Consider the following 27,546-nt stretch of genomic DNA (forward strand, 5'->3'; position numbering starts at 1 on the left):
ACTATGTTGGCCAGGCTGGTCTTGAATTCCTGACCTCAGGTAATTGGCCCGCCTTGGCCTCCCAAAGTATTGGGATTACAAGCATGAGCCACCATGCCTGACTCACTAAGGTTTTATTAAAGTGAGATATTGAAAATTTGTGACTCACTGTTTTATTTATTGATCAGACTTGTGATGGTAAACACTTTTCAACTGAGGCTAGAAGTAAGTATGACACATGAGTCATGTTCCTTTCACCTCCGCATCCCCCACTGACTCTTAAGACTGACAATTTTATAGTGCCTAGAAAAGAAAGAAATAGCTCTCTTCATTCCAATTTTGACCTGTTTTTAAAGCTTATTACTGAAAGGTTATAAGGTAAAAGGTCTGATATATAAGGTACTGCTTACCTAAGCCTGAGGCTGGGGACATACTGCAGTTATGACTAAGTTTCTCATTTTTAAGTACCAAAAAAAGGACAGATTTAGCTTGTCAACACTGCAATTAAAATTTGCTGGGTTTTTTTTGTTGTTGTTGTTATTACCACTGGGTATTCTCTGTCGTGTTCAATAAGGAATTCTCCTTATTGTACTAAATGTCTAATATTTTCTACTCTTCTCCATTCTGGGGATAAATCATTGCTTTAATGAACCATTTTTGTAGATATGTTACTGTCTAGTCTAGTTTAGACTTATTTTAAACGATATTTCATTTGTTTATACAAAGTGACATTGAACTATGAGCTACCTCTTCTACTTCTAACTTAATTTTAATTTGACTTTAATTCTAATTATATAATTTTTCCAGATTATGCCTTGGATTTTGAAAAGATTTTTTTTATCAAGGTTCATCTGTCCAAAATAATTTTATGTTTCTCTTATACTTTTGACACTTTACTTCCCAAATCATTTATTATTGAGAAAATAGCTAGTAAAATGTCACAGAAATTGTATAGAGACTGAAATGTGACAAAGTAGAAATGATTTCTTTATGAAAATCTATTCATGCTTTAATTTCTTACTCCATCATGGTCCTTTGCGTTATGGGCACTGGCTGTCATTAGTCACCATAAGAAACTGGCAGGATTTTATACTCTGCTTTGTTTCCAAATCTAAATATTGACAATTAGTGCCTTACAAGCATGGTGGCATATGAAAATGTTGTTAGACTTCTTAGACCTTTCTTATTTTCTCAGTTGCATTCTGCATATTACCATGCCCTGCACACTGTGAGCTAACTCTGCCAATTAGAAGAGAAGATTTCTTAACTGATCTTCCCCTAATCACTTGCAGGATTAAAGTTTTCATTCCCTTTGTGACACCTACTGACTGTTGTCAGGACAGGATGTATATTAGAGGCCAGTAGGCTACCTTCTAATGCACGTAGGTACTTGTGTTACTCCTGTGGTGGCCTGTACTTAATGAGAGGCAGTTAAGTTAATGCCCATTGTACTTGTTATTATGATAATATAATTAAATTACATATCCATTAGTAAGATACAAATACAGAAAGAAAGCACCTATAAAACAGTTTCTAGGAAACTTATGTTAAAAGCTTTGGAAAAACTCAATAAAAGTAAGTTGCTAAAAAAATGCTGTAACTGGATGACTAGTCAATAATAACTGTACATTTAAAAATAACTAAAAGAACATAATTGAGTTGTTTCTAACACATAGGATAAATGTTTGAGGCGCTAGATACCCCATTTACCCTGATGTGATTATTACACAAAATATGGCCTATCAAAATAACTCATATACCCCACAAATGTATATGCCTACTGCCCTAAAAATTAAAAATAAATTTTTTTAATGAATTTGGGTGAAGGTATTTTAAAAATCTGTCTATACTTAGGTTGTCTAAGATTTTGTTTTATTTTGAAAAAATTGACTAGATTATACTTTTTAGTGCAGTTTACACAAAAAAGGAAAGTTGGAACTCATATTCAAACAGAAAGGCCTTGGCCTTACAGCAAGAGTTTGGTTGATAAATGTACATTTATATTTTAAGGAAAAATGTATAATACATGTACCAACTTTTTCTTTGCTCATTTGTAACATTTTAGAAAAACCAATCCACTACTAGTCCCTATCAATGTAGGCTAAAAGGGCCTCCTGTATATATTACCTTCATATTTTTCAGTAGCCCTGATCAAGTTTGGGAAAATCCTGAGAAAAACCACAAATTATTCTCAGGAGAATTTGTGGAATAGACCTATGAATTATGGTCTTCTCTGTATATGACTTAGGTCCAAGTTTAATTGTGAGTGGAAATTTGTGTTTAGTAACATGTCATTCTTATCTGTTGAGCCTACTAAATGCCCTCTCAAACTAGAGAGCTATGTGTAAAGAATCTTGTGTTCATCTTGGTTCACTTGGCATACTTAAGGACAGTTTATAGAAGTGGTTAAGTAGCCAGACTTTGTGGGGTTTTTTGTTTGTTTTTTTGAGCCAGGTTCTTGCTCTGTCACCCAGGCTGGATGGCTCACACTGCAGCCGCAATCTCCAGGGATCCTCCCACCTCAGCCTCCCAAATAGCTGGGACTATAGGCGCAACACCATGTGTCTGGCTGATTTTTTTTTTTTTAATTTTAATTTTCGTAGAGATGAGGTCTCACTGTGATGCCTGATATTGAACTCCAGTCTGGTGGTGAACTCCTGGGCCCAAGCAGACCTCCTGCCTCCGCCTTCCAAAGTGCTGGGAATATAGGCACCATGCCCAGCAGTGCCTAGACTTTGTAGTAAGACAAACAAGGCTCAGGTTCCAGCATTACCACTTACTAGCTGTGTGAGTTTTTTACATGTTATTCACATTTTCCAAGTTTCAGTTTCCTCTCACAAAATGTGCATAACAAGAGTAGCTACCTCATAAGAATGTTATGAAGATGAACAGTGTATGTCAAGTGCTTAGCAATGTATGGCGTATGGTGAGCACTGAATATTACTTACATCATCTGTGTATGCTCGTAGTTAGACATTCAGAACTTTTAAGTGATCTTTATTAATAATGTAATAATTTTGAAAACTTATCTAGAAGTATGTGATAGATTTACTAAAGTACACATATGCATAGAAACACATAAGAACAACTATGAGCAAGAAAGTTGGCTTCATATCTGCAGTATTTTACATGTTGTAATGATGAGTCCAGTTAGATTAGAAAAATAAATTATAATCACCACCTTATGTTTTCTTTATAGTAATCTTATATATCTATACAGTTATAAAATAAGAAAGCTGGGAAGGCTATTTGTTTCCTCTCCAGTATCCAACTTAATTGTTTCTCTCATCGTAATTATTTTTATTGTTGTTTCTTAGGTAGCACAATAAAACAGTTTACTTGGCAGGACTCAGTGGCTCACAACTATAATCACAGCACTTTATGAAGCCGAGCCAGGCGGATCACTTGAGGTCAGGAATTTAAGACCAGCCTGGCCAACATGTGCAACCCTGTCTCTGCTAAAAATACAAAAATTATCTGGGAGGCATGGTGGTGCACACCAGTAGTCCCAGCTACTTGTGAGGCTGAGGCAGGAGAATCGCTTGAACCTGGGAGACAGAGGTTGCAGTGAGCCAAGATTGCACCACTGCACTCCAGCCTGGAGTGCAGTGAGACTCCATCTCACAGGAAAAAAAAAATTAAAAAACCAATTTACTATCTTTTATTTGCTGTTTTGTGAATTCCTTTCCTAATAGGAGTTAGTGTTGACACTTTATCTGTTAGTTTACTGCGTATTTACATTTCAAGGGGCATAGTCTAACCTAAACTTTATTATAATTGCATCTATAAAGAATTTTATTATGGTTATTACTACTACACAATTATACATATCCTTTATTAAGGGCATAGTAGTTTATTCTGCCTTGAGGCTCCCCTGAGAATTTAAAGCTGTGATTGAGTATAGTTGGAATTCTGTATAAAACGCTAAATTTAGAGCTGCTTGTGGAAATATACATACCTTATTACATCTTACCTTGATATGCAAAGACACCACTAAAATCCCTGGATAATAAACATTTTATTTTTCAGGAATCCAAAAACAAAGCACATTAACTTTATTCCTTCAGAGTTGTGGGAAAGTGAATTTAGCAGAGTTTACAAGAGTCAGCCAGCATCAGTGAAGATTCAGGGAGCTGAAACTGAAAAACATGAGGCAGATCACAAGATGGAAAACACTGCATGGAAACACAGGAAAGGTTTTTCAAGAATTGTATCTAAATAGAGTTTACCTAAAAGAAAATAGCTCTAAGGAAATTACTGTGGACTATGTTGTAGTGTAACAACAGAAATGTAAGACTGATTCTCCACCACGGTTTTTAAGTTCACAGCACAGTTTCGTAAAGTAAAATATTTAATGGCAAGAAGAATGTAATTACTGTTACATCAGTTTGCAACTAAAATAAACAATCATAATAAGATCTAGACTTTAAAATTTGTCGTGTAGAAAGTCTGAGGCTATACTGCTGCAGATGTTAAATCAAAGCTGGTCTGGGCAAAGAAAGAGGTTGGAATTACTCGTTGGTTGTTATCTTCATTTCTTTCTGAACAATCCCATTCCACTCCCAGGAAAAAAGGGAGGGGGAGGATAAAACATGCATTTCTTACCAAATATCACATCGTTTTTACTGTTTAAAACAATTACTTTTTTTTTTTTTTTCCTACATTACACCAGTTGCTTAGGTTGGAATGTAAATTTGCTTTCATCACAAGACTGATCCAAATATTCGGTATTAATGGATATTTAAGTAAACACAACCAACTTTCAAGTTTAAAAGTAATATCATTTCATATTATTTAAAGGACTTGTTAAAACACAGATTGCTGTGCCCCACCCTCAGAGTTTCTGACACAGTCATTTTAGTGTGGGGCCTGAGAACCTGCACTTTGAACAAGTTTCCAGGTGATGCTGGTCTATAGGCCACACTGTAAGACTCGTCAGCCTACATGAGCTCCAGAGTTCCACCAAGATTTGAAAGCTATTGAATACAGAAACAGAACCTCCTCAATAGGATTTTGAGATTTTTGTCTTTCATAAATACTGAAACTTTCTAAAGTTATTTGTTTCTAGCCATAGAAATATTTATGCATTGGAGTGCATACATTCAGCTTAAATCTAGCTTTAGTGCCAAATTTTATAAAAACTTTGATTTTATTGTTCTCCTCCTTACCATTTGTTGTTCCAGGTTTTATGTAATTTTGTTTTTCTCTTTACCATACAGTGTTACATTAGTAAAATGACAGAAATCATAAGGAAAATGTATCAATTTTTTTCTTTTGAGATTTGCTTTCTAGCTTCCATTCCTCTTTACTATATTTTGCAGCACTGCTTCCACCTCTATCCTACTACTGGAATCTTTTTTTTTTCCAAATCTTAAAGAAAATAATATGATGAATAGAGCAATATGTTTTATTTAGTTTAAAAACCAGAGGTGGCAAGAGATTTATGAAAACTCAACAAAAGAAAGACCTCTGAGCCAAATCAGCATCTGCTTTTTATGTATTTATAGAACACCCTCTTACTACCATACAACCAAGAAGAGTAAGGCAAACAGTATCTCATGCCTTTGTGTATTTAAGGAAAGCCCGAATGAAAATTCCTGCTTCTACCCCTAAATCAAAGCCTTCTCTGGCAGAATGCTAGTTCTGTCCCTCCAGCTAGCTCTCTTTTCATGGTTTTCTCTTTTCATGGTTTACTTTCCTTCCACCAGAGCTTTCTATACCCTGTTTGTCTCAGGAATTAATCATCATCTTATCTTCCCTCTTCTCTCCTAGCCAGATTATACCAGGGTTTTAGGGAGATTGAAAAGCAACTGGTCCTCTCACAAATAATAGCAATTTCTGACAAATATTGTAAGGTCAGAGAAATACGATTCTTTACTCACGGTTGGAATTACTAACCTTGTTAATAATTCTGTGTTGTGACTTAGTAGCAACTGCACATTCCAGCAACAAGCCAGAAAGTTACTGGCCTTCACACTTAATCTTTGAAAATGCCTCAATAGTCATTTTAGTCTGTGGGACAAAGACTTACTTTGTTTTTAATTTATCCTTAAACAGAATTTTATTACAGTACTGGCACAGTGTTCACATATATGCAACTAGTAACAGGTTTTTTGTTTTGTTTTGTTTTGTTTTGTTTTGATTTGATTTGATTTGTTTTGTTTTGTTTTAGATGGAGGCTCGCTCTATCTCCCAGATTGGAGAGCAGTGGAGCAATCTCGGCTCACTGCAACCTTCACCTTCTGGGTTCAAGCGATTCTCCTGCCTCAGCCTCCCAAGTAGCTGGGATCACAGGCGTGCACCACCACGCCTGGCTAGTTTTTGTATTTTTAGTAGAGACCGGGTTTCACCATATTGGCCAGGCTGGTCTCGAACTCCTGACCTCATGATCCACCCGCCTCGGCCTCCCACAGTGCTGGGATTACAGGTGTGAACCACTGCACCTGGCCAGTAGTTTTTTACCTCCCACATTGATTGACTACGATCTTCTTCAGCTTACTATCCTGAAGTTTTGTAAAAGAAAAAAAAAAGGAATAACCTTCCATAATTCTTTTTGTGTTCTTTGTTAATGCTAGATCTTTTGGGTCTGCCATGGAGAACTCAATTTGGAATTGTCAGTAAATGATGACTCACTGTTATATACTTGCTTACTTCTAATCCAAGTCTGTTTTGCCGTCAGTTCTTTATTATATGTAAAACTATGTTTTGAAGGAATTTATGTAATTCTACCTAGTCAGCATATTTTCAGCCATTATTGACAGCTAATGCAAATTGTAAGAACAGCAGTGCGAGTGCATTATATGTTATTCTCAAAACACTATTCTGAGATGATTTTCCTAAAGCCCCTGCCTTCAAAGAGTTTATAATCTAGTAGAGTTTAATGATTCCTACACATAGAAAGGGTAGAATTTATACTGCAGATTTATAAAACCAGAATCATAAATCCAATATTATATAACTTAGCATGATTTAAAATCATAGTTGGTAAAATATTCAAAAAGGAACTGGTTTCTAGCATTCACGTAAACACCTCTTATCCAACATATTGTACTTTTCCCTGTCAAATATGCAAAAGCACTTGTACTAGTATCCTGTTATAATATGTATTCCACTCAAGGGAGTGACTTTCATCTATTAAATAGCAGTTATCCTTCTTGTGGGGGAATGTGGGGAAAGAGACAGACATAACCAAGGTGAGAAGCATCAGTAAATTACTTGTAATTTTTCATCCCCTCTAGATGCCAAACATTCTGACCAACTTCTTATGATTTAGTTGGTATGTCTCCATGTTCCTCTATTGCGTGTCATATCACCACCCCCACCACCATGATCGTTATATACTAATAACACTTAGCATTGAGCACACTATATATGCAAGGCACTATGCTAATTTTAGAGAAATATGTTCATTTAAATCTTTAACCTTGAGAGGTGAGTGGCACATTATTATTGTAATAATTACATAGGCCACTTAGCTTAAAGATGTATACAGAGCATCTGTTGTGTACACTATCACTAAATCATGAATCCAAGATCCACATTTTACTTTCTGTTCCAGGGTAGCTTGGTCTGTGGGTCTTGAGTAATGCATTATACTTCAGCTGCCTATTTCCAAAGAAAAATAAATACTAATTCTTTTTCAGTCTTACCTATATTTTACGCTTTACATTTAATTATCAGAGCAACTCAGATTATGGCTCACATTTTAAAGACAAGGAATCCAAGCATGGAAAAGTTAAATAATTTGTTGAAGACTGCGTGATAGGCTATGTAACACAAGTCTTGCTTAAAAGCCCCTCCTTTCAGTTACTGTGTTTTTTACTTTATCCTATAATTTCTTTTATCCTATAAGATAAGATAATATCCTATAAGAGAAGATAAATAAAAGAAGATAATACATATGTAATATTTCTATTTTGAAAGATACTGGAAAAGATTTTTTTCTTCTAATTTGGGGGGCATACTAACAATTTTGACAACATTTACAAGAACATCTAACATGTTACTGTGGCCCACACCTAACAATTTGGGAGGCCGAAGCAGGAGGGTTGCTTGAGGCCAGGAGTTTGAGACCAGCCTGGGCAACATAGTGAGACCCATCTCTACAAAAAATTTAACATTAAAATTTAAACATTAGCTGGGTGTGGTAGCATGCACCTGTGGTCCCAGCTACTTGGGAGGCTGAGATAGGAGGATTACTTGAGCCCAGGAGGTCAAGACTGCAGTGAACCATGATTGTGCCACAGCACCAGCTTGGGCGACAGCGTGAGACCCTAGCTAAAAATAAAAAGCAAAAAACCCCACAAAAATATCTCACCTCATAATTTACAGTCATATCACTATCTGTTATGTACTGTTGCATAGATTGCATTTGTAAATATGTTATGTAAGTTAAATATATAAAATCTATTTTGTAATTTGTAAATAGATATAATAAAATCTATTTTGAGATATTTATTGAGAAGGTGAGAGTTACTCAACACCAAAAGACAGTGCTAATATTCATCTTAATAATAGTGATGCAACTCATAAAACGTTGATCGGTGAATTTCCTTGCCACTTTAGGATCTCAATATTCCTTTCAAAAGCTATACATTTGAAAGAGAAGTCTTCAATCACTTTTAGCTGTTCTTTGTTGACAGTAATATTTTATATAAAATTTAAAAATAGGAAGGCCATATACTACAAAATTTTAACAGAGGTAGGATTTCTGGTAAATTTTATTTACACTATTTTCTCTTACATGTTTTAACTTTCCTATGATGAACCATGTTTATATAATATCTTACATTTTAGTGGAGTTATTTATCATAGCTACTTTAAAACTCAGAAGTTGGTCGGACAAATAGTTAGAATTGCTTATATCAGAAGCCAGTAATCATGTATTAGCCAATATATCCAGACTTTGAAATTTGGAACTCCTTTTTATATTGTCAAAAACCTAGTGCTCTTTAGATGTATAGATGTATGGAAATCAAACCTAATAACGTTAAACTTATTGGCATTTGAGTATTGTGTTTCAGGTTATCACATTTAAAAGGCTTTTCTGAGCTCAGATTATTGATTTGTATATGCAAAAATAATAAAATAGGTAATTGAAATTTACACTGCCTTATTTTATCTCATACACTGAGTTTTGCTATTCACTGCTGTGAAGAGATGTCATTTACAACAGGTGCAGGCCATAGTAATTTGCCTGTTTCCTTATAATAAGATAAACATTTACAGATAAATGAAGATATAAATCTCAATTTCTTCTTGAAGTGAGAATTTCTTTAAGTTATTCAAAATCCCATTGAAGTAATGTCTGTAGGAATATCCTAAAAGTTATTGTGGTCATTTTTTGAGTAACTGTTTCTTTGGATCAGTATGTTGTCTCCATATTTATTGCTTCTGTGTTCTATCTATATATCAATGTGTCTGGCATATCCTTTTATGTGGCACAACATAATTGCATGAAAATAGTGTGGGAAGAACATACTTATTCTGAGTTACCTTGGATACAGCTGGGAATCACCAGTTTTCTTAGGCCTTAAGTTCTAAACAGGTGAAGGACATGAACAGATCACTTATACCTCTATAAATATGTACACAAATATAAACTAGTTAATTCATTCAACAAGTAATAGAGAACTTGCTCTGTGCCTGGCACTATTATAGGCAGTACTAAGGATATAGCAGTATATAAAACAGACAAAGGCTCTACCTTTTGTCAGCCACATTCTGAATAATAAACATATAGAAAATGCAAATTAAAATAACAATGAGAGGCTTCTTCCCACTATGATGAATTTACCAGTAATGAACTTGCCTTCCCACTGGAAACAACTGTTTTCAGATATTGGATAACTGACAGCATGGTAATGTGATCCCTGAGAGAAAGGGCATGGGTGGAGAGTGACAAGAACTCAGTGGATCCTGCTTTCTGACAAAAGGTATTCTGACTGTGGAGAACTCTAGCAGAGAATGACAGTCTTACCGAATCTTAGAGATTGAGGCGGCAAGGGCAACCAGAAGTTACAGAGTACCCAAGAACAGGGAGCTAATCCGAGACAACTACAGAACTCTGCGGAGGGGTCCTTTTGCATCTTTAATACCGAGTTGCAGAGATGTGCAATGAGACTCCACGAGGCTAGAGAAAGAATAAATACCAGGGAGTTTTGAACTGAACAATTCCTAGAGCCCAAACAGGAATGGGAAATTTTTTATTTTTTATTCTTTCTCATTCTGACTGGAAAGATCTTATTAAAAACCTGGAGCATTCAGTAGGGATCCAAGTAAGAGCACACATTAGTAGTAAGGCTAAACTAGCCTCGGAGTAAAAAGTTACTCCAGACCTGCCTAAATAGAGCTTAAAAACAAGTTCAGAAGGACAAACTGATCCACAGTTGACTTACCTGCTTTGGAGGACCAGGAACCAGCTACTTGGTCTGACTGTTAAAAGTTAGGAATAAAGAGGTTGTTGATTTCTTTTGTGATGTATCCTTCAAATATCCCTCAATGTGGAAGAGCCAGTACACAGCTAAAGTGTCTTTTCTTTTCAAATGTGTTTCCCTTGTAATTCATCTTTGTTCTCAGTGTATTTTGTTGGGTATCTTTTATAGAAAAGAATCCAGTCATTAAAGCTAGAAATTAAATGATTATAGTCATTGTAATGAAGATAGTTTATATAATCTGTTTGTTTCATGAAAGCCTCTCTGTGTCTCTCAGGTGACAAAGATTTGTTTTATCCATGAGCACTTTTTAAGACTCACTTTATATAGTAAAACTCTTATTTGTAATGTCTGTCTTTGCTTTGATTCTCTATACTACTCAATTAACAAATAATCATTAACCAGCTATCATATGCCAGATACTATTCCGGGCATTGTAATATAAAGCATTGTATTTGATGAAAAAGTTGGGAAATAAACACATAAATTTAGGTCTGTCTTAGGTCCTGATGATGTATATCCAGCCCATTTGAAAGAAAGAGGGCTAAATTTAATACAGGGTCTGCTGCTTTATTAGCTCTGCATCTCATTTTTATGAATGTCCAAGGTATTATATAGAGTATGGCAAAGAATACTATGTTTTTATAAAACCTCTTCCCCCTTTTTCCTGGGCATATAGGTAAACTGCATATAACTGCGTCTCCCAGCTTTCCTTGCACTTACGTATGTCTGTCATATGACTGAGCTTGAATGATGTATGATTGGAAACAATGTGTTCCAGTTCCAGACATTTCGCAGAGTTCAGAAACTTTACATGTGCAATTCATCCCTTCCCTTTCCCACCCCCTGCATCTCTGGATGCAGAGAATCCAACAGAGAACTCGGGGGCTGTAAGATACTGTTGGAACTACATTATAGAAAGAAGCTTCCTACTGAATACGCATATTGAATGAGAAATCTGTTGTATTAGGCTACTGAGATAAAGTTGTTTGTTTCAGCTCTTGGCCTACCCTGACTAATACAAGTAGAAAACATGATTGTACTATAACTATAGTGATATATCTATGTGAGAGAACCATAATTTTTATAAATACAGAGGCTGAAATTGAGCTTGAGAAACTTCAGTCTTTCTCAAACAGTTCATTAAGATGAAAACATTGCTTTCTTCCTTTTGCATCTAGTGCTAGCTCTTGTTCTGTTTGGACTGTTGTTGGGAGGGCTACTTTAGGCTGTGTCCTTGCGTATCCTGTCCCTCCTTGTTAATCTGTATTCTTCTTCTGTCCTCTGAAATGAAATACGTCTCCTTCACCATCTTACCTATCTTTCCCTTTCTCTTTCTTAATGATCAGAGACATATTTTTAAAAGATTTTTCTTTCTGTGCCAGGTTTGGTCATGATAAAATCCTTCATGTATTTTGAAGTGTGGTAACACAATTTAGAAACTTTGAGTGAGAACCCACTCTAAAGCTTTCAAGAATGACCTCATGATTTACTCTCACTTTAATACAGTAACTACAGCTTTTCTGTATTGACATACCACACTTGTCTAAGTTAGGAAGCTGCATTGTAACCATGGACGTAGGTTCTTCACCGATTACACGTGTGTACCACACACAGATTCAGTCTGTGCTTCCTGTCTTCACTTTTGACCTCTGACTATGCCATCCGTGGAATTAAAGGCTATTAAAAGTATAGAGAACTGGATTGGCCCTTCGGGAAAGATGGCAAAAAAATTTTAAGAGGAGACTGCTCTGATTATCTATCTCATCAAATGACTAGATTGCTCATATGATTATAAGTCTGTTCATATGAGAAGTCTTTTTTTAACTTATTATTTTCTCTGTTTATACTTGCTATCTCCCAATTCTCTTATTATCTAACCAGTATTCCAGTCATGACTCTAATAGATTGTTATTGTTAATCTGAAAATATTTTGCCACTTCTGTCCTTCATACTGAACACCAACTTAAATACAGTTGCCTAAATGTTTTGCTCACAACTCAACACAAACTAGATAGAAAATGGATAATTAAGTCAAGTTGCTGTATTGAAATAGAGTTTGGCTGGGTGCAGTGGCTCACTGCTGTATTCCCAGCACTTTGGGAGGCAGAAGTGGGCAATTGCTTGAGCTCAGGAATTCCAGACCATCCTGGCCAACATGACAAAACCTCATCTCTACTAAAAATACAAAAAAATTAGTCAGGCATGGTGGCACAGGCCTGTAGTCCCGCTACTTGTTTGATCCTGGGAGGTGAAGGTTGCAGTGAGCCGAAATCGCACCACTGCATTCTAGCCTGGGTGACAGAGCCAGACTGTGTACGATGAAATAGAGTTTGGCCACTGGGCGTGGTGGTTCATGCCTATAATCCTAGCGCTTTGGGAGGCTGAGGAGGATTGCTTGAAGCAAGAAGTTTGAGATCAGCCTGGGAAACATAGTGAGACCCTGTCTCTACAAAATATTTTTTAAAATTGCGTGGTGGTGGCCGGGCGCGGTGGCTCAAGCCTGTAATCCCAGCACTTTGGGAGGCCGAGACGGGCGGATCACGAGGTCAGGAGATCGAGACCATCCTGGCTAACATGGTGAAACCCCGTCTCTACTAAAAAATACAAAAAAAAAAACTAGCCGGGCGCGGTGGCGGGCGCTTGTAGTCCCAGCTACTCGGGAAGGCTGAGGCAGGAGAATGGCGTAAACCCGGGAGGCGGAGCTTGCAGTGAGCTGAGATCCGGCCACTGCACTCCAGCCTGGGCTACAGAGCGAGACTCCGTCTCAAAAAAAAAAAAAAAAATTGCGTGGTGGCATGCGCCTGTAACGCCAGCTACTCAGAAGGCAGAGGGAGGAGGATCACTTGATCCCAGAAGATCAAGGCTGCAGCGAGCTGTGATCATACCACTGCACTTCAACCAGGGTGACAGAGCAAGACCCTGTCTCAAGAGAGAAAGAAATACATGTGGTACCTGCACTGTTTCTTAATTTCATTCATTTGGTATAGGATTTCCATGATTTTTGCCCCACCTGGTTATAACTACTCTTTGTTTAACCTACTGTTTTCTTGGAATTTCATGCTTTTGCTTAATTTACTTTGAAAGAAACTTTATATTACTAGTCAAACTAGAAAATCAATATCATGAACATAACTAGAAGATTAACTAGAACATTAGTCTGGCTACTTAAGCCTTCAAATGATTCTGAAGCTCAGCTCTCTTTGTTAAAAAGGAGGATTAGCTGATACTAGCTGCACATTAAAATTTTCTTCTTGACCTATTCAGAAGGATTGACAGATAATTGAAAAGAGTAACTTTGTAGTAATTTCATTAGTCGGAATAGGCTAGACTATATTGCCATAATAAACCATCTTTAAAATGGCAGCAGATTCATACAACAAATGTTGATTTCTAATTCATCCAGCAAACGTTGGCAACTCTCCAGGGCAGCTGTCCTTTATTGCTGCTTCAGTCTTGTAGTTTCACTATCTCAACATGAGACTTTCATCGTGATTTTTCTGTCAGAGAAAGAGACATATTGTAGAATCATGCAGGGACTATGTCACTTCTGTTTTCATTTCATTGGCCCAAACTAGTCTTTTCTAAACTGCACTACAGCTGGTAATTGTAGTCACCCCTCTGCCTAGAAGGGAATGGAGACCAGGATATTGGTGGGCACTAGTAATGCCCACTGTGCTACGTAATTCATTGCTATTTACTGCCATTTTTATGGATGTTTTTTGTTTTTGAGGACGGAGTCTTGCCTGTGCCCCTGCTGGAAGTGCAGGGCGCTGGGACTGCTCACTGCAAGCTCCCCGCTGGGCCTCTCGGGTTCACGCCATTCTCCTGCCTCAGGCTCCCGAGTAGCTGGGACTACAGGCTCGCCACCTCGCCCGCTAATTTTTCTGTATTTTTAGTAGAGACGGGTTTCACCGCGGCCAGGATCAAGCCCCGATCTCCCTGACCTCGCGGATCCGGCCTGCCTCGCCTCCCAAAGTGCCGGGATTACAGGCTTGAGCCACCGCGCCCGGCCTTTATGGATGATTTTAAATCATCTTTTACATCCTAAAATCAGTCCCATACCTTCAGGAACAGTTTTTTGTTTTCGAGACAGAGTCTCGCTTTGTTGCCCAGGCTGAGTGCAGAGGCACCATCTTGGCTCATTGCATCCTCTGCTTCCCAGGTTCTAGCAATTCTCCTGCCTCAGCCTTCCGAGTAGTTGGGACTGCAGGCTCATGCCACCACACCTGGCTAATTTGTGTATTTTTAGTAGAGATGGGGTTTCGCCATGTTGGCCAGGCTGGTCTCGAACTCCTGACCTCAACTGATTCACCTGCCTTGGCCTCCCAAAGTGCTGGGATTACAGGCGCAAGCCACCATGCCCGCCCAGGAACAGTATTATAAATGAAATAATATAATATTTGAAATCAAAATATCAGGATATGTATCTGTAATCTACCACTTAATTACTGTGATCTTGGACAAGAGATCTTGTGATTCTGTTTTCCCATCTGCAAAACAGGATTAATGTATTTTACATAGAAAAATTACAAAGGTGGAATGAGCTTAGGTAAAAATTTAAATAAAAGTATAAAATAGAATGGGCGCGGTGGCTCATGCCTGCAATCCCAGCACTTTGGGAGGCCAGTGTGTGCGGATCACTCGAGGTCAGGAGTTCAAGACCAGCCTGGCCAACATGCCAAAACCCGTTTCTACTGGAAAAACACACACACACACACACACACACACACAAATTAGCCAGGCATGGTGGTGCACAGCTGTAATCCCAGCTACTCCAGAGGCTGAGGCAGGAGAATTGCATGAACCCAGAAGGTGGAGGCTACAGTGAGCCGAGACTGTGCCACTGCACTCCAGCCTGGGTGACAGAGCGAGACTCTGTCTCAAGAAAAAAAAAAAAAAAAGTATAAAATAAACTGTTACACAAATGATGTTATTTTATTTGTTGTTACATAGCTTTTTTTGAAAGTGAGGTAGTTGTTTTTAGCGCTGTGTACCTCACATTAGAATTGAGCTCTAGCAAGATGTTTTGCATCAGTAAAAAAATAGGCCATCTATAGGACCCAACAGAATGATCCCATTTCATTGGTCTTTCTAAAACAAAATTTAGGGATGTTTTCTCTACCATTGAAATACTCATCTGAAAAAAAATGTTACATTTAATTCTGCCTTGAGTGCCAAAGAAGATCAGAGCAAAATTAAAAGTTTGTATAAAGCTCTTTAAGAAAACTATCATCTATAGATGTAATATTGGAAGAAGTTTTTAAACTTTTTTACTTGATAAACATTAAAATGGTATCATTAATTTTTAAAACAAGACAAAGTGTGATAATATTTATTTTAATTGATTGAACTAAGAACAAACTAAATTCATAAGCCAGACATCACTACAGATTTCTTAAACACTGTTGGTATAAAGTCTAGCCACATATATCTGAAGTAACTTGATTTTCTAAGTCACTTGCTCCTGTCGCAACTTGTTTCTTAATTTTCTGGTAGAGTTTGTAAAGGAGTGCTACTATTTCTTCTTGAGGTTGATAGGATTCACCAGTGGTGACAACTGAGACTGGACTTTTTTGTGGCAAGATGTTTAATTACTAATTCGATTTATTTACTTGTTATAAATCTACTCAGATTTTTCCATGTCCTAATGAATGAGTTTTGATCATTTGTGTCTTTCTATGAATTTGCCCATTTCATCTAAGTTATCAAATTTGTTGGCTTAAAGTTGTTATTAATATGCTCTTATAGTCCTTTACATTTCTGCAGAGTCAATAGTGATGGCCCCATTTTTATTCCTAATTTGATAGTTCATGTCTTTGCTGTTTCTCTTTGTCAGTCTAGAGTAAGTTTTTTTCTATTTTCTTTATCATTTCAAAGAATTAAATTCTAGTTTCATCATTTTCCTCTGAAAAGCAAGTAAGTTTATTTGCTATTTCATTGATTTCTGCTTTCATCTTTATGGTTTTGTTTTTTTGCCTGATTTGGGGTTCAATGTGTTCTTTTCCAAATTTTTAAAGACATAAGCTGTGAGCATGTTTTTCTCCAGTTACTTTTCAACTGTTGTAACCATAAAATTCTTCATGAAACTTTAAAAGAAGATAAATTAGTGAAATTAATAGATCTTTTGAAACCAGTTTTCCTAAAATCACCTTATAATTCCAATTTTTAATAGAAAATTAACATTTATTAAACTCTGATGAGTTGGGAGGCATCTGCAATACATTTTTCTCTTTAAATTGTGTAGCCTATGTTTTGTACCATTTTCATGGCACTTGGCTTTCTCCTGTTTGTATCATAGCTGTTCTTCTCTCTTACCCCATCATTAAGTTCCTTTAGGCTGGCCACTGTCTTAATTATGTTTGAATCCCCTGAAGCATTTCTTACTGCTCTGTGCACATGGTAGGACACAGTAGCATTCATTGAATGGAAGGGAAGAGCTCATGTTTTATGGAATTGGTTTAGAAATAGTTACATGCAGGTTTCTAACAAAATAATTTTAATTTAAACTATCATTCTTTGTATGTGAAAATTTCATGTAGCACCCAATTTGCATTTTCTTTACATAGTTAACTTTCTCCCTCAAAAAACAGGAAATATGAATTATCATTTTTTTCCTCTTCGCCATTTTTCACTTTTATCTACCCTATGCCAAAATGTCAAATTCTATTGGTTTTTCCTTCTCTCTGTTTTTTTTTTGTGCTTTATTTTATTTTTATTTATTGTTTTTGACACCCCTCCCCCCACGTTTTGCAGGAAATGAATAACAGGGAAAATCTCCTTGCATTTCCCCTTTCTTCAAGATGTTGCTTATGTCACCATTGAAGCACATTCATGAGAAATAGTTAATCAGCACATTAGATAGGGTAGAAGGATGCCCTTCCCACCTATTTCCAGATTTTAAACCTAACAGAGATCTGGGGTTAATAAGAAGGAAATAAAGAATGACACAAACACTATCTCTCCTTCTACCCTTCTTTCCCACTCCCACTGCAGAAAATTCATGGTATTCAAAGGTTTATTTTCTAGTAAATGTTTAGGAACTAAAGTGTTATAAGATTCTGCATATGAAAGCTTTGTTAAAATGTTTTAAAATATAATTTTCTCTTTCCAGATAAATTTCTCAATGTTTCTCTCTACTTCTTTACAATTCTGTAGTTCAAATCTTTTCTTTCTGTGTTGCTTCAAAGAGTTTTACAATTTTAGCTCTTATTTTTACGTCTTTGATCCATTTTGAGTTAATTTTTATATGATTTAAGATAAGGATCTAACCTCACTCTTTTGCATATTCAGTTTCCTCAAAACCATTTGTTGAAAAGACTGTCCTTTTCTTACTAAATGGTATTAATACCCTTGTCGAAAATTATTGATGATACAGTTTATTTCTGGCCAGCCTTTTCTATTCCATTGGTCTGTATGTCTGTCTTTATGCCAGTACCATACTGTTTAGACTACTATAGCTTTGTATTAAGTTTTGAAATCAAAAAGTATGAGAAATCCAAGTTTATTATTTTTTTCAAGATTGTTTTGACTATTGAGGTTCCCTTGAGATTTCACATGAATTTTAAGATGGATGTTTCTATTTCTGGGAAAAAAAAAAAAAAAAGTCATTGAAAGTCGTTGCGATTTTGGCAGGGATTGCATTAAATCTATAGATCACTTGGGTGGTATACCATCTTAATATTGTCCCCCAGTCCGTGAAGAATGGATGCCTTTTCATTTATTTGTACCTTCTTTCATTTCTTTCAGCACTGTTTTATAGTTTTCGGTGCACAAGTCTTTTGCTTCCTTGGTTAAGTTTATGTCTACATATTTTATTTTTTTGTTGTTGCTATTTTAAATTGAACTATCTCCTTAGGTTTTTTTTTTTCTCAGATTGTTCATTGTTAGTGTATAGAAATACAACTAATTTTTGTGAGTTGATTATGTATCCTGCAACTTTACCGAATTTGTTTATTAGTTCCAGCAGGTATTTTTCTGGAGTCTTTAGGGTTTTCTACATATATGTTGTCTTCTGCAAACAGATAATTTTACTTCTTCCTTTCTACTTTGGATGCCTTGTATTTCTTTTTCTTACCTACACAAAAATTTTTATTTTCCTACCACATTGGACAGTTAATGTTTATTAAGTTATCTGTAGGTTAACTTTACTAAATGTACTTTATAATCTCAAATCCAACTTTGTGAAAATACTTTCTTGATATTTTTATTGTTCTGCCTATCTGTATATTTATCTTTCATTTTATATTTTCTTGATCTTTGCTTTCATTTGGTCTGCCTCTATACTGTTCTCTCAGTATATTCTTATTTGAGTCTTCTGCCAGTTTCCTCCTAAAAAATCCCTTCTGCTATGAAACCGTTACTAAAGACATATACCTCAGTAATTATTTAAAATTCTTTTTTTAATGGCCTTATATTTGTTTGAACTAGATATGCTTCAACATTATCTATAGCATTCCAGTATACAGAGGAACCTCAATAGGTGGATTTTCTCTTTCACCATTAGCATTCCTGTGTGATGAATCTGATTGCTCTTATCCTCCCTCAACCACTTGCCTCCCAAGTGATCATGGGAAGAATTAGTGAGTATAGACAGTATTGTTATTACTTCAAAATAGACCCATATGGTTAATACTTTATAACTTAGGACTCTTTAAAAAACAGCAACAGAAACATCCACAACACAAGAGTTAAACTGGTAAAAGAATGACTGAAAAGAAATTCTAATAGCCAGGCGTGGGTGGCTCATGCCTGTAATCCCAGCACTTTGGGATCCTGAGGCGGGCAAATCTTTTGAGCCCAAGGAGTTTCAGACCAGCCTGGGCAACATGGCAAAACCCTGTCTCTACCAAAAAAAAAAAAAAATAACGAAAATTACCCAAGCATGGTAGCACATGCCTGTGGTCCCAGCTACTCGGAAGGCTGAGGTGGGAGAATCCCTTGAGCCTGGGAGGAGGAGGTTGCATGTTGCAGTGACCTGAGATCACACCACTGCACTTTAGCCTGGGTGACAGAGCCAGATCCTGTCTCACAAAAAAAAAAAAAAAGAAAAGAAATTCTAACTTTACCACACATGTTGATACTATCACAGATGAGGCCTTGATTTGTATTTCATTACAGCTTTTTTCTTAAGAAAATTCTCTTAATGAGCAGCTTGCATGTGGTGATTGTAGATTTTCTAATCCAGTGTTCACAAACTTCAGTGTGCCGTACGATCACCTGCAGGGCTTGCTGAATACAGATTGCTGGGCCCCCACCTTCCAGAGTGTCTGATTCAGCTTATCTGGGGTGGGGCCTGATCATTTGCATTTCTGACAAATTCCCAGGTAATATTATACTGCTGGTCCAGGCACCACATTTTGTGAACCCGTGATCTAAAGAATACTGTTTTAACTTCCATTCTGTATCACATATTTATTGTTGTCTAACTTAGACCATTTTGATTTGGATACTCTGCTAAGGCATAACATATTGTATTTTCTTCAACATGATTCCCTTCTCAATTAAAAAGTAATTGGTGATATCACTGTTCTCATCCCCTTAGACATCTTTGTTTTACTACCCCCATGCCTCAACATATATTCACAGTTCAGACTCCAAATCATGCTGAATCTGTGATGACAATGATGACAACAGCAAAAACAAATAATAACAGCTAATTTTTTAGAGCATTTATTCTGGGCTAGGTACTGTTTTGAGGATTTTGTTTGACTTAATACCCTCACAAATTGTCTTTGATGTTATTAGCCCAAAATAACTGATGAAAGGAAACAGACACAGAAAGGTTCTTACAGCTAGGAGAAAAAATGAATGAAATGGGAATCTAATGTAAGCTTTCTGGTGTCAGAGCCCTTACCCTTAATTCCTGCACTCTCAAACTCCTCACTAATGTGCTACCATGTTATGCTGCCTCTATAGTATGTCTGAAACTACTTTCTTACTTCATTTTCTGTAGCCATAGCCCTCATTAGTCCATGTATTAATAAACTTAATAGGTGAGCTGTATCACTGTATCCAAGCACTGTGCTTAAATACTTATACATGTTTGGAATTAGTTAAGCCTCATAACAATACTATGACTTTATTAGGAAACTGAGACTTGGTAAGGCTAAATAACTTGCCCAATTTCTTACTATTAATATATGCTAGAATCAAGACCTAGATTTTTCAGATCACTGTACTTAACCTCTAAGCTGATATGCGTTCATGCGCTCAACCTCTGCCAGATTCTGTAACTTAAGTCGTTGAGGGCATAAGAGTCGATGTTCCCAGTGTCAGTTCCAATCACTTCTTTGTGCGGTAGTTTCTGTTATCTCTTACATCACAATAAAATGCCAAGTTTGGGCTTTAGATTATTCCTACCCATCTCATCTCAACCCCTTTCTTTCTTCTTTTTAACTATCAGAGAAAGCCTTTTAATGTGGAATTCTCTTACTCATATGAATCATCTTATGTACCATTTTTTTTACAATGAAACAGATTGAAATTCCAGGCTTCCAGGTAAAATATTATGCCCCATCTTCCAACTTGCCCTTTTATGTTCTCCACCAAACAATATTATGACTATTGTTCAACTTATCATATCTGTGATTGTTCCTCCTGTGTTTGACTTACAAATGACACTGGTTTTCTTTGACTTGGATGAGAACTCCATTATCATCTACCTTATAAAGTAGTTTAACTTTATTATTAGACATGCACAGTAACCCATGGATGAGGGAGGAGGTGAAGAGTAGATAGAAGAAAGAATTAGATGTCTCCTGTGAGCTATAAAGATAACCTCAGTTGGAATTTCCTGAGAAGGGAAAATAAAGAAGTTGGTATACATTGAGCTTCATAGATCTAAAATAACTCTCTTTGCTGGAAAAGTGTATATTTTAGTAAGAGGCTTTATTTTTTTTCCCAGATCTATTTAACTTCTAATTAACACCATATAGTCCGTACTGCCTTCACAGTCTACAGCTATTTCCTTTTTTCTGTATGATCTCTAGAACCCTGATCTTTTCCCTTGATTTCATATCATAATTCTTGTACACTCCTCATACCTCCCTTAAGTTCTCCTGCCATCCTTCAATTTTTTTCTTATATTTCTACCCTAAATTTCTGGTCTGTCTGCTAGCCCTAAATTTCATTATTTAAAAAAATGTTTTTAAGATTTTAAGATATATAGAGTCCCTTGAGCAGGGACCTGTGCTGTCTTTGTCAGAACTCAGCAGGTAAAACAGTTGCTCTGATGCCATGGCAATGCTTTAATAAAATTCTAGCGAAGGACTTAAGAGCTTTAAGGATTAAATTACTGTATAATCATTTTTCCTATACCAAGCAGTATTGAATAAACTGTTTCATTATTTTTAAATCTGTTGGTGAAATTACAATGAAAGAGATTCTAATACTGGCTATTAGTAGCCTGCATATATACATATAAATCACTTGAGATCTTTATTTGTAATAATGATTTTTAAAAACAGGCTCAAGTCTCACACTCATAGCAGAGGTGAGAGGTCTGCTATTCCAAAGTTTGCTTTTGACAGAACCATACTGTTAGGACTCTTAATGTTAGGCCTTTGTTGCCATGGAGACAGTAACAGGCTTTATTATTATTTTTTAACATACGCTTTAAATATACATACCCTAAGGTCTAAAGTGTGACTTAGTTGTCTGTTGGTTTTGAAATTGGCACATTTTGAAAATAGTTTCTATATTCTTTTAATACTTCATTTTTATCCTTCAAAGAAAATGAAGGAGATTTCTGGCCATTGTATGGCAGAGTTGTATATTACTTTTTACAGGGTCTTTTAGGAATAATGTAGAATCTCTTGTGGGTCAGTAATGGATGAGGATTTTGAAGAACATGCAGAAACTTTTGAAAAAAGTAATGTGATCTTAGACACTCACATGTCTTGGCCACCTATGGTTATTACACTAATATATAATACAAACAAATCAATTTCAGATTCAGCTAATACTTTTGTGCCAGTGCTGTGCTAAGCACTGTCACCCTATTATAGTTTATTTAATAGAACTCAGTTTGAAAGCACCTAAGCAGTCCTCATATTTTAACTTTCAAAATAACTGATTATTCGAATGTATATCAATAGCGTTCCTGAATTTTTCATCCTAAAAATTAGTAAATAAAATGTATACATACTTTCAATAAGTAAAACTTTCAATTTATGAGTTATACTTTATTCATTACAAGAATGAATGGATTCCATGGCATGAGGTATTAATATTCTATAGGCCTCATAATTAAATTGGTAACTAAATCACATCTCTTTAGCTTCTAGTGTCAGACTAGCATGGCCTAGTTAATATTTTAGTCCACTAAAAACTAAAATATTTAGTTTTGACTTCTTACATTAATAGCTGAGAAGTAAGGTAATTGATTTTCTTGTTAAGCTACGTAGATTAGGTCTGATGGCTTATATTTAATCCTACTTACGGTATTTATCATGACTGAGTATTAGAGTAGTTATTTCTGGATAACAAAAACCTTTTGATTACAGTGATTATAAACAAAACCTTAAAACGTTGTCCTGTGCTTTCCTTAGTTAGTATCTGTATTTAATGGCAAAAGAAGCCAAGGTAAGAAAACTCTTTGCTTTATAAAGAGAGGGAAAATAACTAAAGGTAACAATCACAATCTATACTAATAGTTTTGAGTATTAGATTTTAGCTTTTCCATTTTTCAGTGACTTTTAACAAGACCCATCTCCTCTATGAAGAATGCAATTAGTTAGTTTTTTTTTCTTCTGGCTTAAAAAATAGGGTAACCTGATCTGAGTCTGACAGAGTGTGTCGTTCATTTAAGTGCTTCCATCTGTTGCCTGCTGTTCCCCTTACTCATGACCCCTCTGTGTTTCTCTCTTTCCCTTTTTCCTTCTCTTTCCCTGTTTCTCTTTCCTTTTTCTTTCTCCTTTCCTTTCTCCTTCTTTCTCTCTTGCTCTCTCTGTCTCTTGCTCGCTCTCTCTCTCTTTTTGTTCTTAGCCCCTCTGAGGAAGGCAAAGTTTGTTGAGAGCCCACGAATTCCAGAATCCGAGCTTGGCTCACCAACCCTCACTTCAGCTCAGAAACTGGACGTGGATGCATACTGCCCTGGTAAGCATGCATGCAGTGTCTGCTTTGAAAGAGGGAGAACTGGATCAGGCCCATCCAGCAGAGCAGTATTTTGCATGTATACTACTCATAAAAACATGTTACCTCTTTTGCAACTGATTGCCTATTCTTCTTAATAGAACATAGTTTTTACTGAATGCCCTGTTTTGACTTTAATACAATAATGAGAGTAAGTATTGAAAATAATATCAAAGGTAATTTTCAAAAGAATTAAAATAATTATGGTAGATAAGTAGCTTTAGGTAAGTAGGGTTACTTTTGTGATTTGAGATACTTGGAGAAATTTTGCTGTGGCCATGTGCAAACAGGAATGTTGAAAATGTGAATAAGAATATTCATTCAACACTAGACACAAAAGTGTTGTGTGCAACACTTTTGCATACAACCTTTATACCTAATTCCTGTTGGATTTCTGGATGGTTATAGAAAATACTTGTGATGCTGGAAACATTAAACTCGAATTAGAAAAGAAATATAGGTTTCCGAGATGGACTCCTTTTGGATACAGATACTCACTTTTAGAAATACCTCTTGTGAATGGCTTGTAAACACATGTGGGAGTTCACTAAAACCCTTCTTGTGTGGGAGCCAAACTGAGAAAGACTCATTATCAATGCTTAGATTCTTTCAAACTTAGATAAGTTGCCTGGCAACATCCTTTACACTCTCTCTACAGTGAGTCTATAGAGCTGTGTCAGAAATGTTCACAGCTCTAGCTGAGTATACAGATTAGAGCATTAGTAAAGGACCTTGGAAGACTTGGTTTTAGGTCTTTTGTTTATTCCTGCTCATTAAAATTGATGTTAAACCACAGTGAATACAACTACTACATATTTACAGCATGAGGGGTCAGCAGAGTAAAATGATTCCTAGTTCTGGGGAGAGTATCAGTAGCTGTGATCTGAAATGTCAGTATAATATACCTTCGAAGCCAGATAAGACATGGTTAAACAAAAAACAAAACAGTAGGAGGAAACTTGGGCCAAATGTCATAAAATGAGAGACGTTTCATTTTGTGAGTCAATTTTGAATATTGAAAGACCTTGGGGATTTTGCTTTCCTTCCGGGTATTGAACTGGCTTCATCCACTCTTATAGATAACCATTCTTTTCTAAATCAATCACAGTTTTGTATTAGGAACCAGCTTTTCTGTTTCCAAAAGGAACAAAATAGCTCTTTAAATGGTACTGTAGCACACAATTAGAAGAATCTTTCATGTTTTGAGGTACTGTCACGCTTCTTGGGCAATGGAATATTATACTTTGCATTTCTTCATGCAAATTTTAGTGTTATAAAGTAAAATAAGTGTGCTAATTTTCTGTCCCTTTCTTGAGTTTTAGAAGGAAAACCCTATCAGAGGCCTTTTCTTTTCCAGATTTGCAAGTCAGAATGACTGTCATGAGGGCCTAATCTTTCACTTCCTGATTGCCCATCTGACATCCTTAATCTAATCTAAAGCTAAAGTCTTATTCAGGTGATTATTTATGTATATTTTCCACAGGCATGAATTCTTTGTTGAATTAGGATTAAACCAAACTAAAGCTCGGTTATGATTTTTAGAAAGCGAGGAAGAGATTAAAACACAATATCAAAGTGCTGCTAAAAAACATCTTTCCTTTTCTTATCTGAAACAATTTTAAAGCATGGAAACTTTACGGCGATTTGCTCTTTTCTAATCAAGTTATTAGGTGCTCTGAAAATTAGTTTCTACCAAGATAAGAATGGTAACCTGAGGGCTGAAGCTATTATCTCTACATAGTATCAAAAATTAACAATAACCAAATGAATTGATGAGTGTACTCACAAAACAAACAGATTTTGCATTTTTTCATGCAAATTTTAGTACTAGAAAGTAAAATAATACTTAATTTTTGAATTTCTTTCACATAGGATATACTAACACCACTGATGATATTTTATTGTACATTGATACGGAGTAATACAGTTAAGGCTACTAGTGTTCTGATACCTTCTTGTCTGCCTGCTTTACTCATTATCACCTGAAAATTTAGGAAAATACTCTGTCTCACAGAGACAACAATCACAAACTGAAAGTTAGAGCAGTGGTTTTCAAATTTTAATTTACCTCAGAATTACCTGATTTGTCCAAATGCAGATTGATGGGCCCCCAGAATTTCTTACTCAGTGGTCTGGAGTGGGTCAAGAATTTGCATTTCTAACAAAATCTCAGATCATGCGGAAGCTGCCGTTTGAGATTCTATGCTTTGAGAACCAATTGGGTTACAGGGCTGCTGCAGGCTGCTCACTGTACAGTCATTGTTCAGTGGTTCAGTGAACAATGCTGCGAGTCTAAAAAAAGTGGTAGAATCATCTTCTACCACTGTTGATATCTGGGGAGTAACTGCCAGTGTTGTTTCTGTGTTTAAACTTAAACCTTTTGGTACCTGTATTTTAGGTTGGAAGAATAAAACTTTTGTGTCTGAGAAATGGACCTATATGTTTTTCTTGGTATGTCTTTTTGTACCTGACATCTGTGTACCCATGTCTAACTTTTCTGTGTCGTTCTACATGTAAAAGGAAATTGTGGATCAAACCAAGCCAATTCATTGATGGTTAAGTCTAAAAGTGTAGGGGAAGCTACTCTGGAATATAGCTGTTGAGCCGAAATATTAAATTGAGTGATTCATTATATAGCATTATCTTCTATAATATCTCATTAAAGTTTTAGTATTCCTCAAGTTACATTTGTTGTATGCAAAATATGTGGGAAAAATACAAGCAAACAGTATGTTTTGGTTCTGCAGCTACAACTGTGGAGATAATCGATGGTATTAAGTAAACTACCAGAATAGAGGGGATGTTCTGGGAGTTGTGTGTGTTAATTGTCTCACAGTGGGGAAACTAAGATCTAGAGAATTCAAGTGATTTGTCTAGGGTCACAAGCAGGATTTATTGTTCAACTCTTGAAAGGGACACAATATAGTTCAAAACTATATTGCCCTCTAATCCTGTTACTATGTAAATTCTATGAGCATTCCTTACTGTCCTTAGATTTAAAAGCAGAAAATTCAGTTAAGTATGAGATACAGTCATATTCTATTTTTATGAAAAAGGGTAACCAACTGTTAGTGATGTCAGTAAAGCAATTTCCAAAATAAGAGAATAGATTCATCCTATACTCTATCACTTTTCTATCTAAAGTATTACTTATTAGGTGTGTGATTTGGGGCAAGTCACTTAACCTTTCTACCTGTTCTTTCATCTGTAAAAATGGAGATGATTTTAAATCAGTTTAATATATATAAAGCACTTAGAAAAATGCTTGGCTCATAGTCTGTGCTCATAAATGTTAGTTGATTTTATTATTTTTGTAGTGATGATCCTAAGGTATAAGACAAGGTCTTAATCAGAAAAAATACTTAAAGGTTTAGAGTCATTTTTAATTAAATGTGTCCTATTGCATTTCAGTTCTGATTTTTCTCTGATGAGTCTTACGGTCTGGAGCATGTCACTTAACTTTTACGTGCCTCAGTCTCCTGTCACAGCAATATTATTTCTATAATTTAACAAATTATGCTTTTATATAGATACATGAATATATATTCATAGGAAAAAATTTCTAGAAGAATACACCAAACCGTACCACTGGTTGCCTAAGGAGGGGAGACTTTGAATTGTTGGAAAATTAGAGTAGGATTGGTGTGAGATAATGTTAGTTAGCAGAGGTTATATCTGGTTGGTGGCATTACAGGTGGTTTTAATTTTCTTTCTTGGGCATCAGGCATGTATTAGTGAATAAGAGCTTATGTTCTGGAGTTTAGATCTAGGTTTAATTTTTTTCTCTTCCACCTACTAGCTGTGTGACTGATAAAAATAGACCTGTCTTTAAAAAAAAAACAAAAAACAAAAAAAAAACCTGTCATCTCATAGGATTTTACAGAGATTAAGTGAAATAATGTATATGCCACATGCTTAGCTCAGGCAAAATGAACAAGACATTAGCACCCTTTCTGTTGCTCATCATCATCATTATACTTTTCTGCATTTTCTAAAATTT

At 36.0% G+C, this 27,546-nt stretch overlaps 1 protein-coding gene and 1 long non-coding RNA gene across 11 annotated transcripts in view; one reads left to right on the forward strand and one right to left on the reverse strand.

Moving 5' to 3' along the window:
• TANC2 (tetratricopeptide repeat, ankyrin repeat and coiled-coil containing 2) overlaps positions 1 to 27,546 on the forward strand; it is a 471,789-nt gene that overhangs the window by 171,060 nt on the left and 273,183 nt on the right. For 5 of the 9 annotated variants that reach the window (XM_017950844.3, XM_031657665.1, XM_031657667.1 and 2 more), the window contains one exon: positions 23,400 to 23,510. The exons of the other annotated variants lie outside the window; for them this stretch is intronic. In XM_017950844.3, the coding sequence (XP_017806333.1) occupies positions 23,400 to 23,510 (111 nt within the window). The remainder of the gene's footprint in view (positions 1 to 23,399; positions 23,511 to 27,546) is intronic. 9 annotated transcript variants of the gene reach the window in all.
• LOC108582688 lies at positions 3,545 to 25,817 on the reverse strand. Of its 2 annotated transcripts, none has more exons than XR_001896456.3 (3): positions 25,626 to 25,817; positions 9,959 to 10,111; positions 3,545 to 4,118 (listed from the first exon to the last, which is right to left on the reverse strand). It is a non-coding gene; the product is annotated as an uncharacterized LOC108582688 (long non-coding RNA). The 2 variants fall into 2 exon arrangements; XR_004179478.1 differs by having other exon boundaries at positions 25,615 to 25,817.

The sequence above is a fragment of the Papio anubis genome, chromosome 17 (assembly GCF_008728515.1).
Source record: "Papio anubis isolate 15944 chromosome 17, Panubis1.0, whole genome shotgun sequence".
NCBI lineage: Eukaryota > Metazoa > Chordata > Mammalia > Primates > Cercopithecidae > Papio > Papio anubis.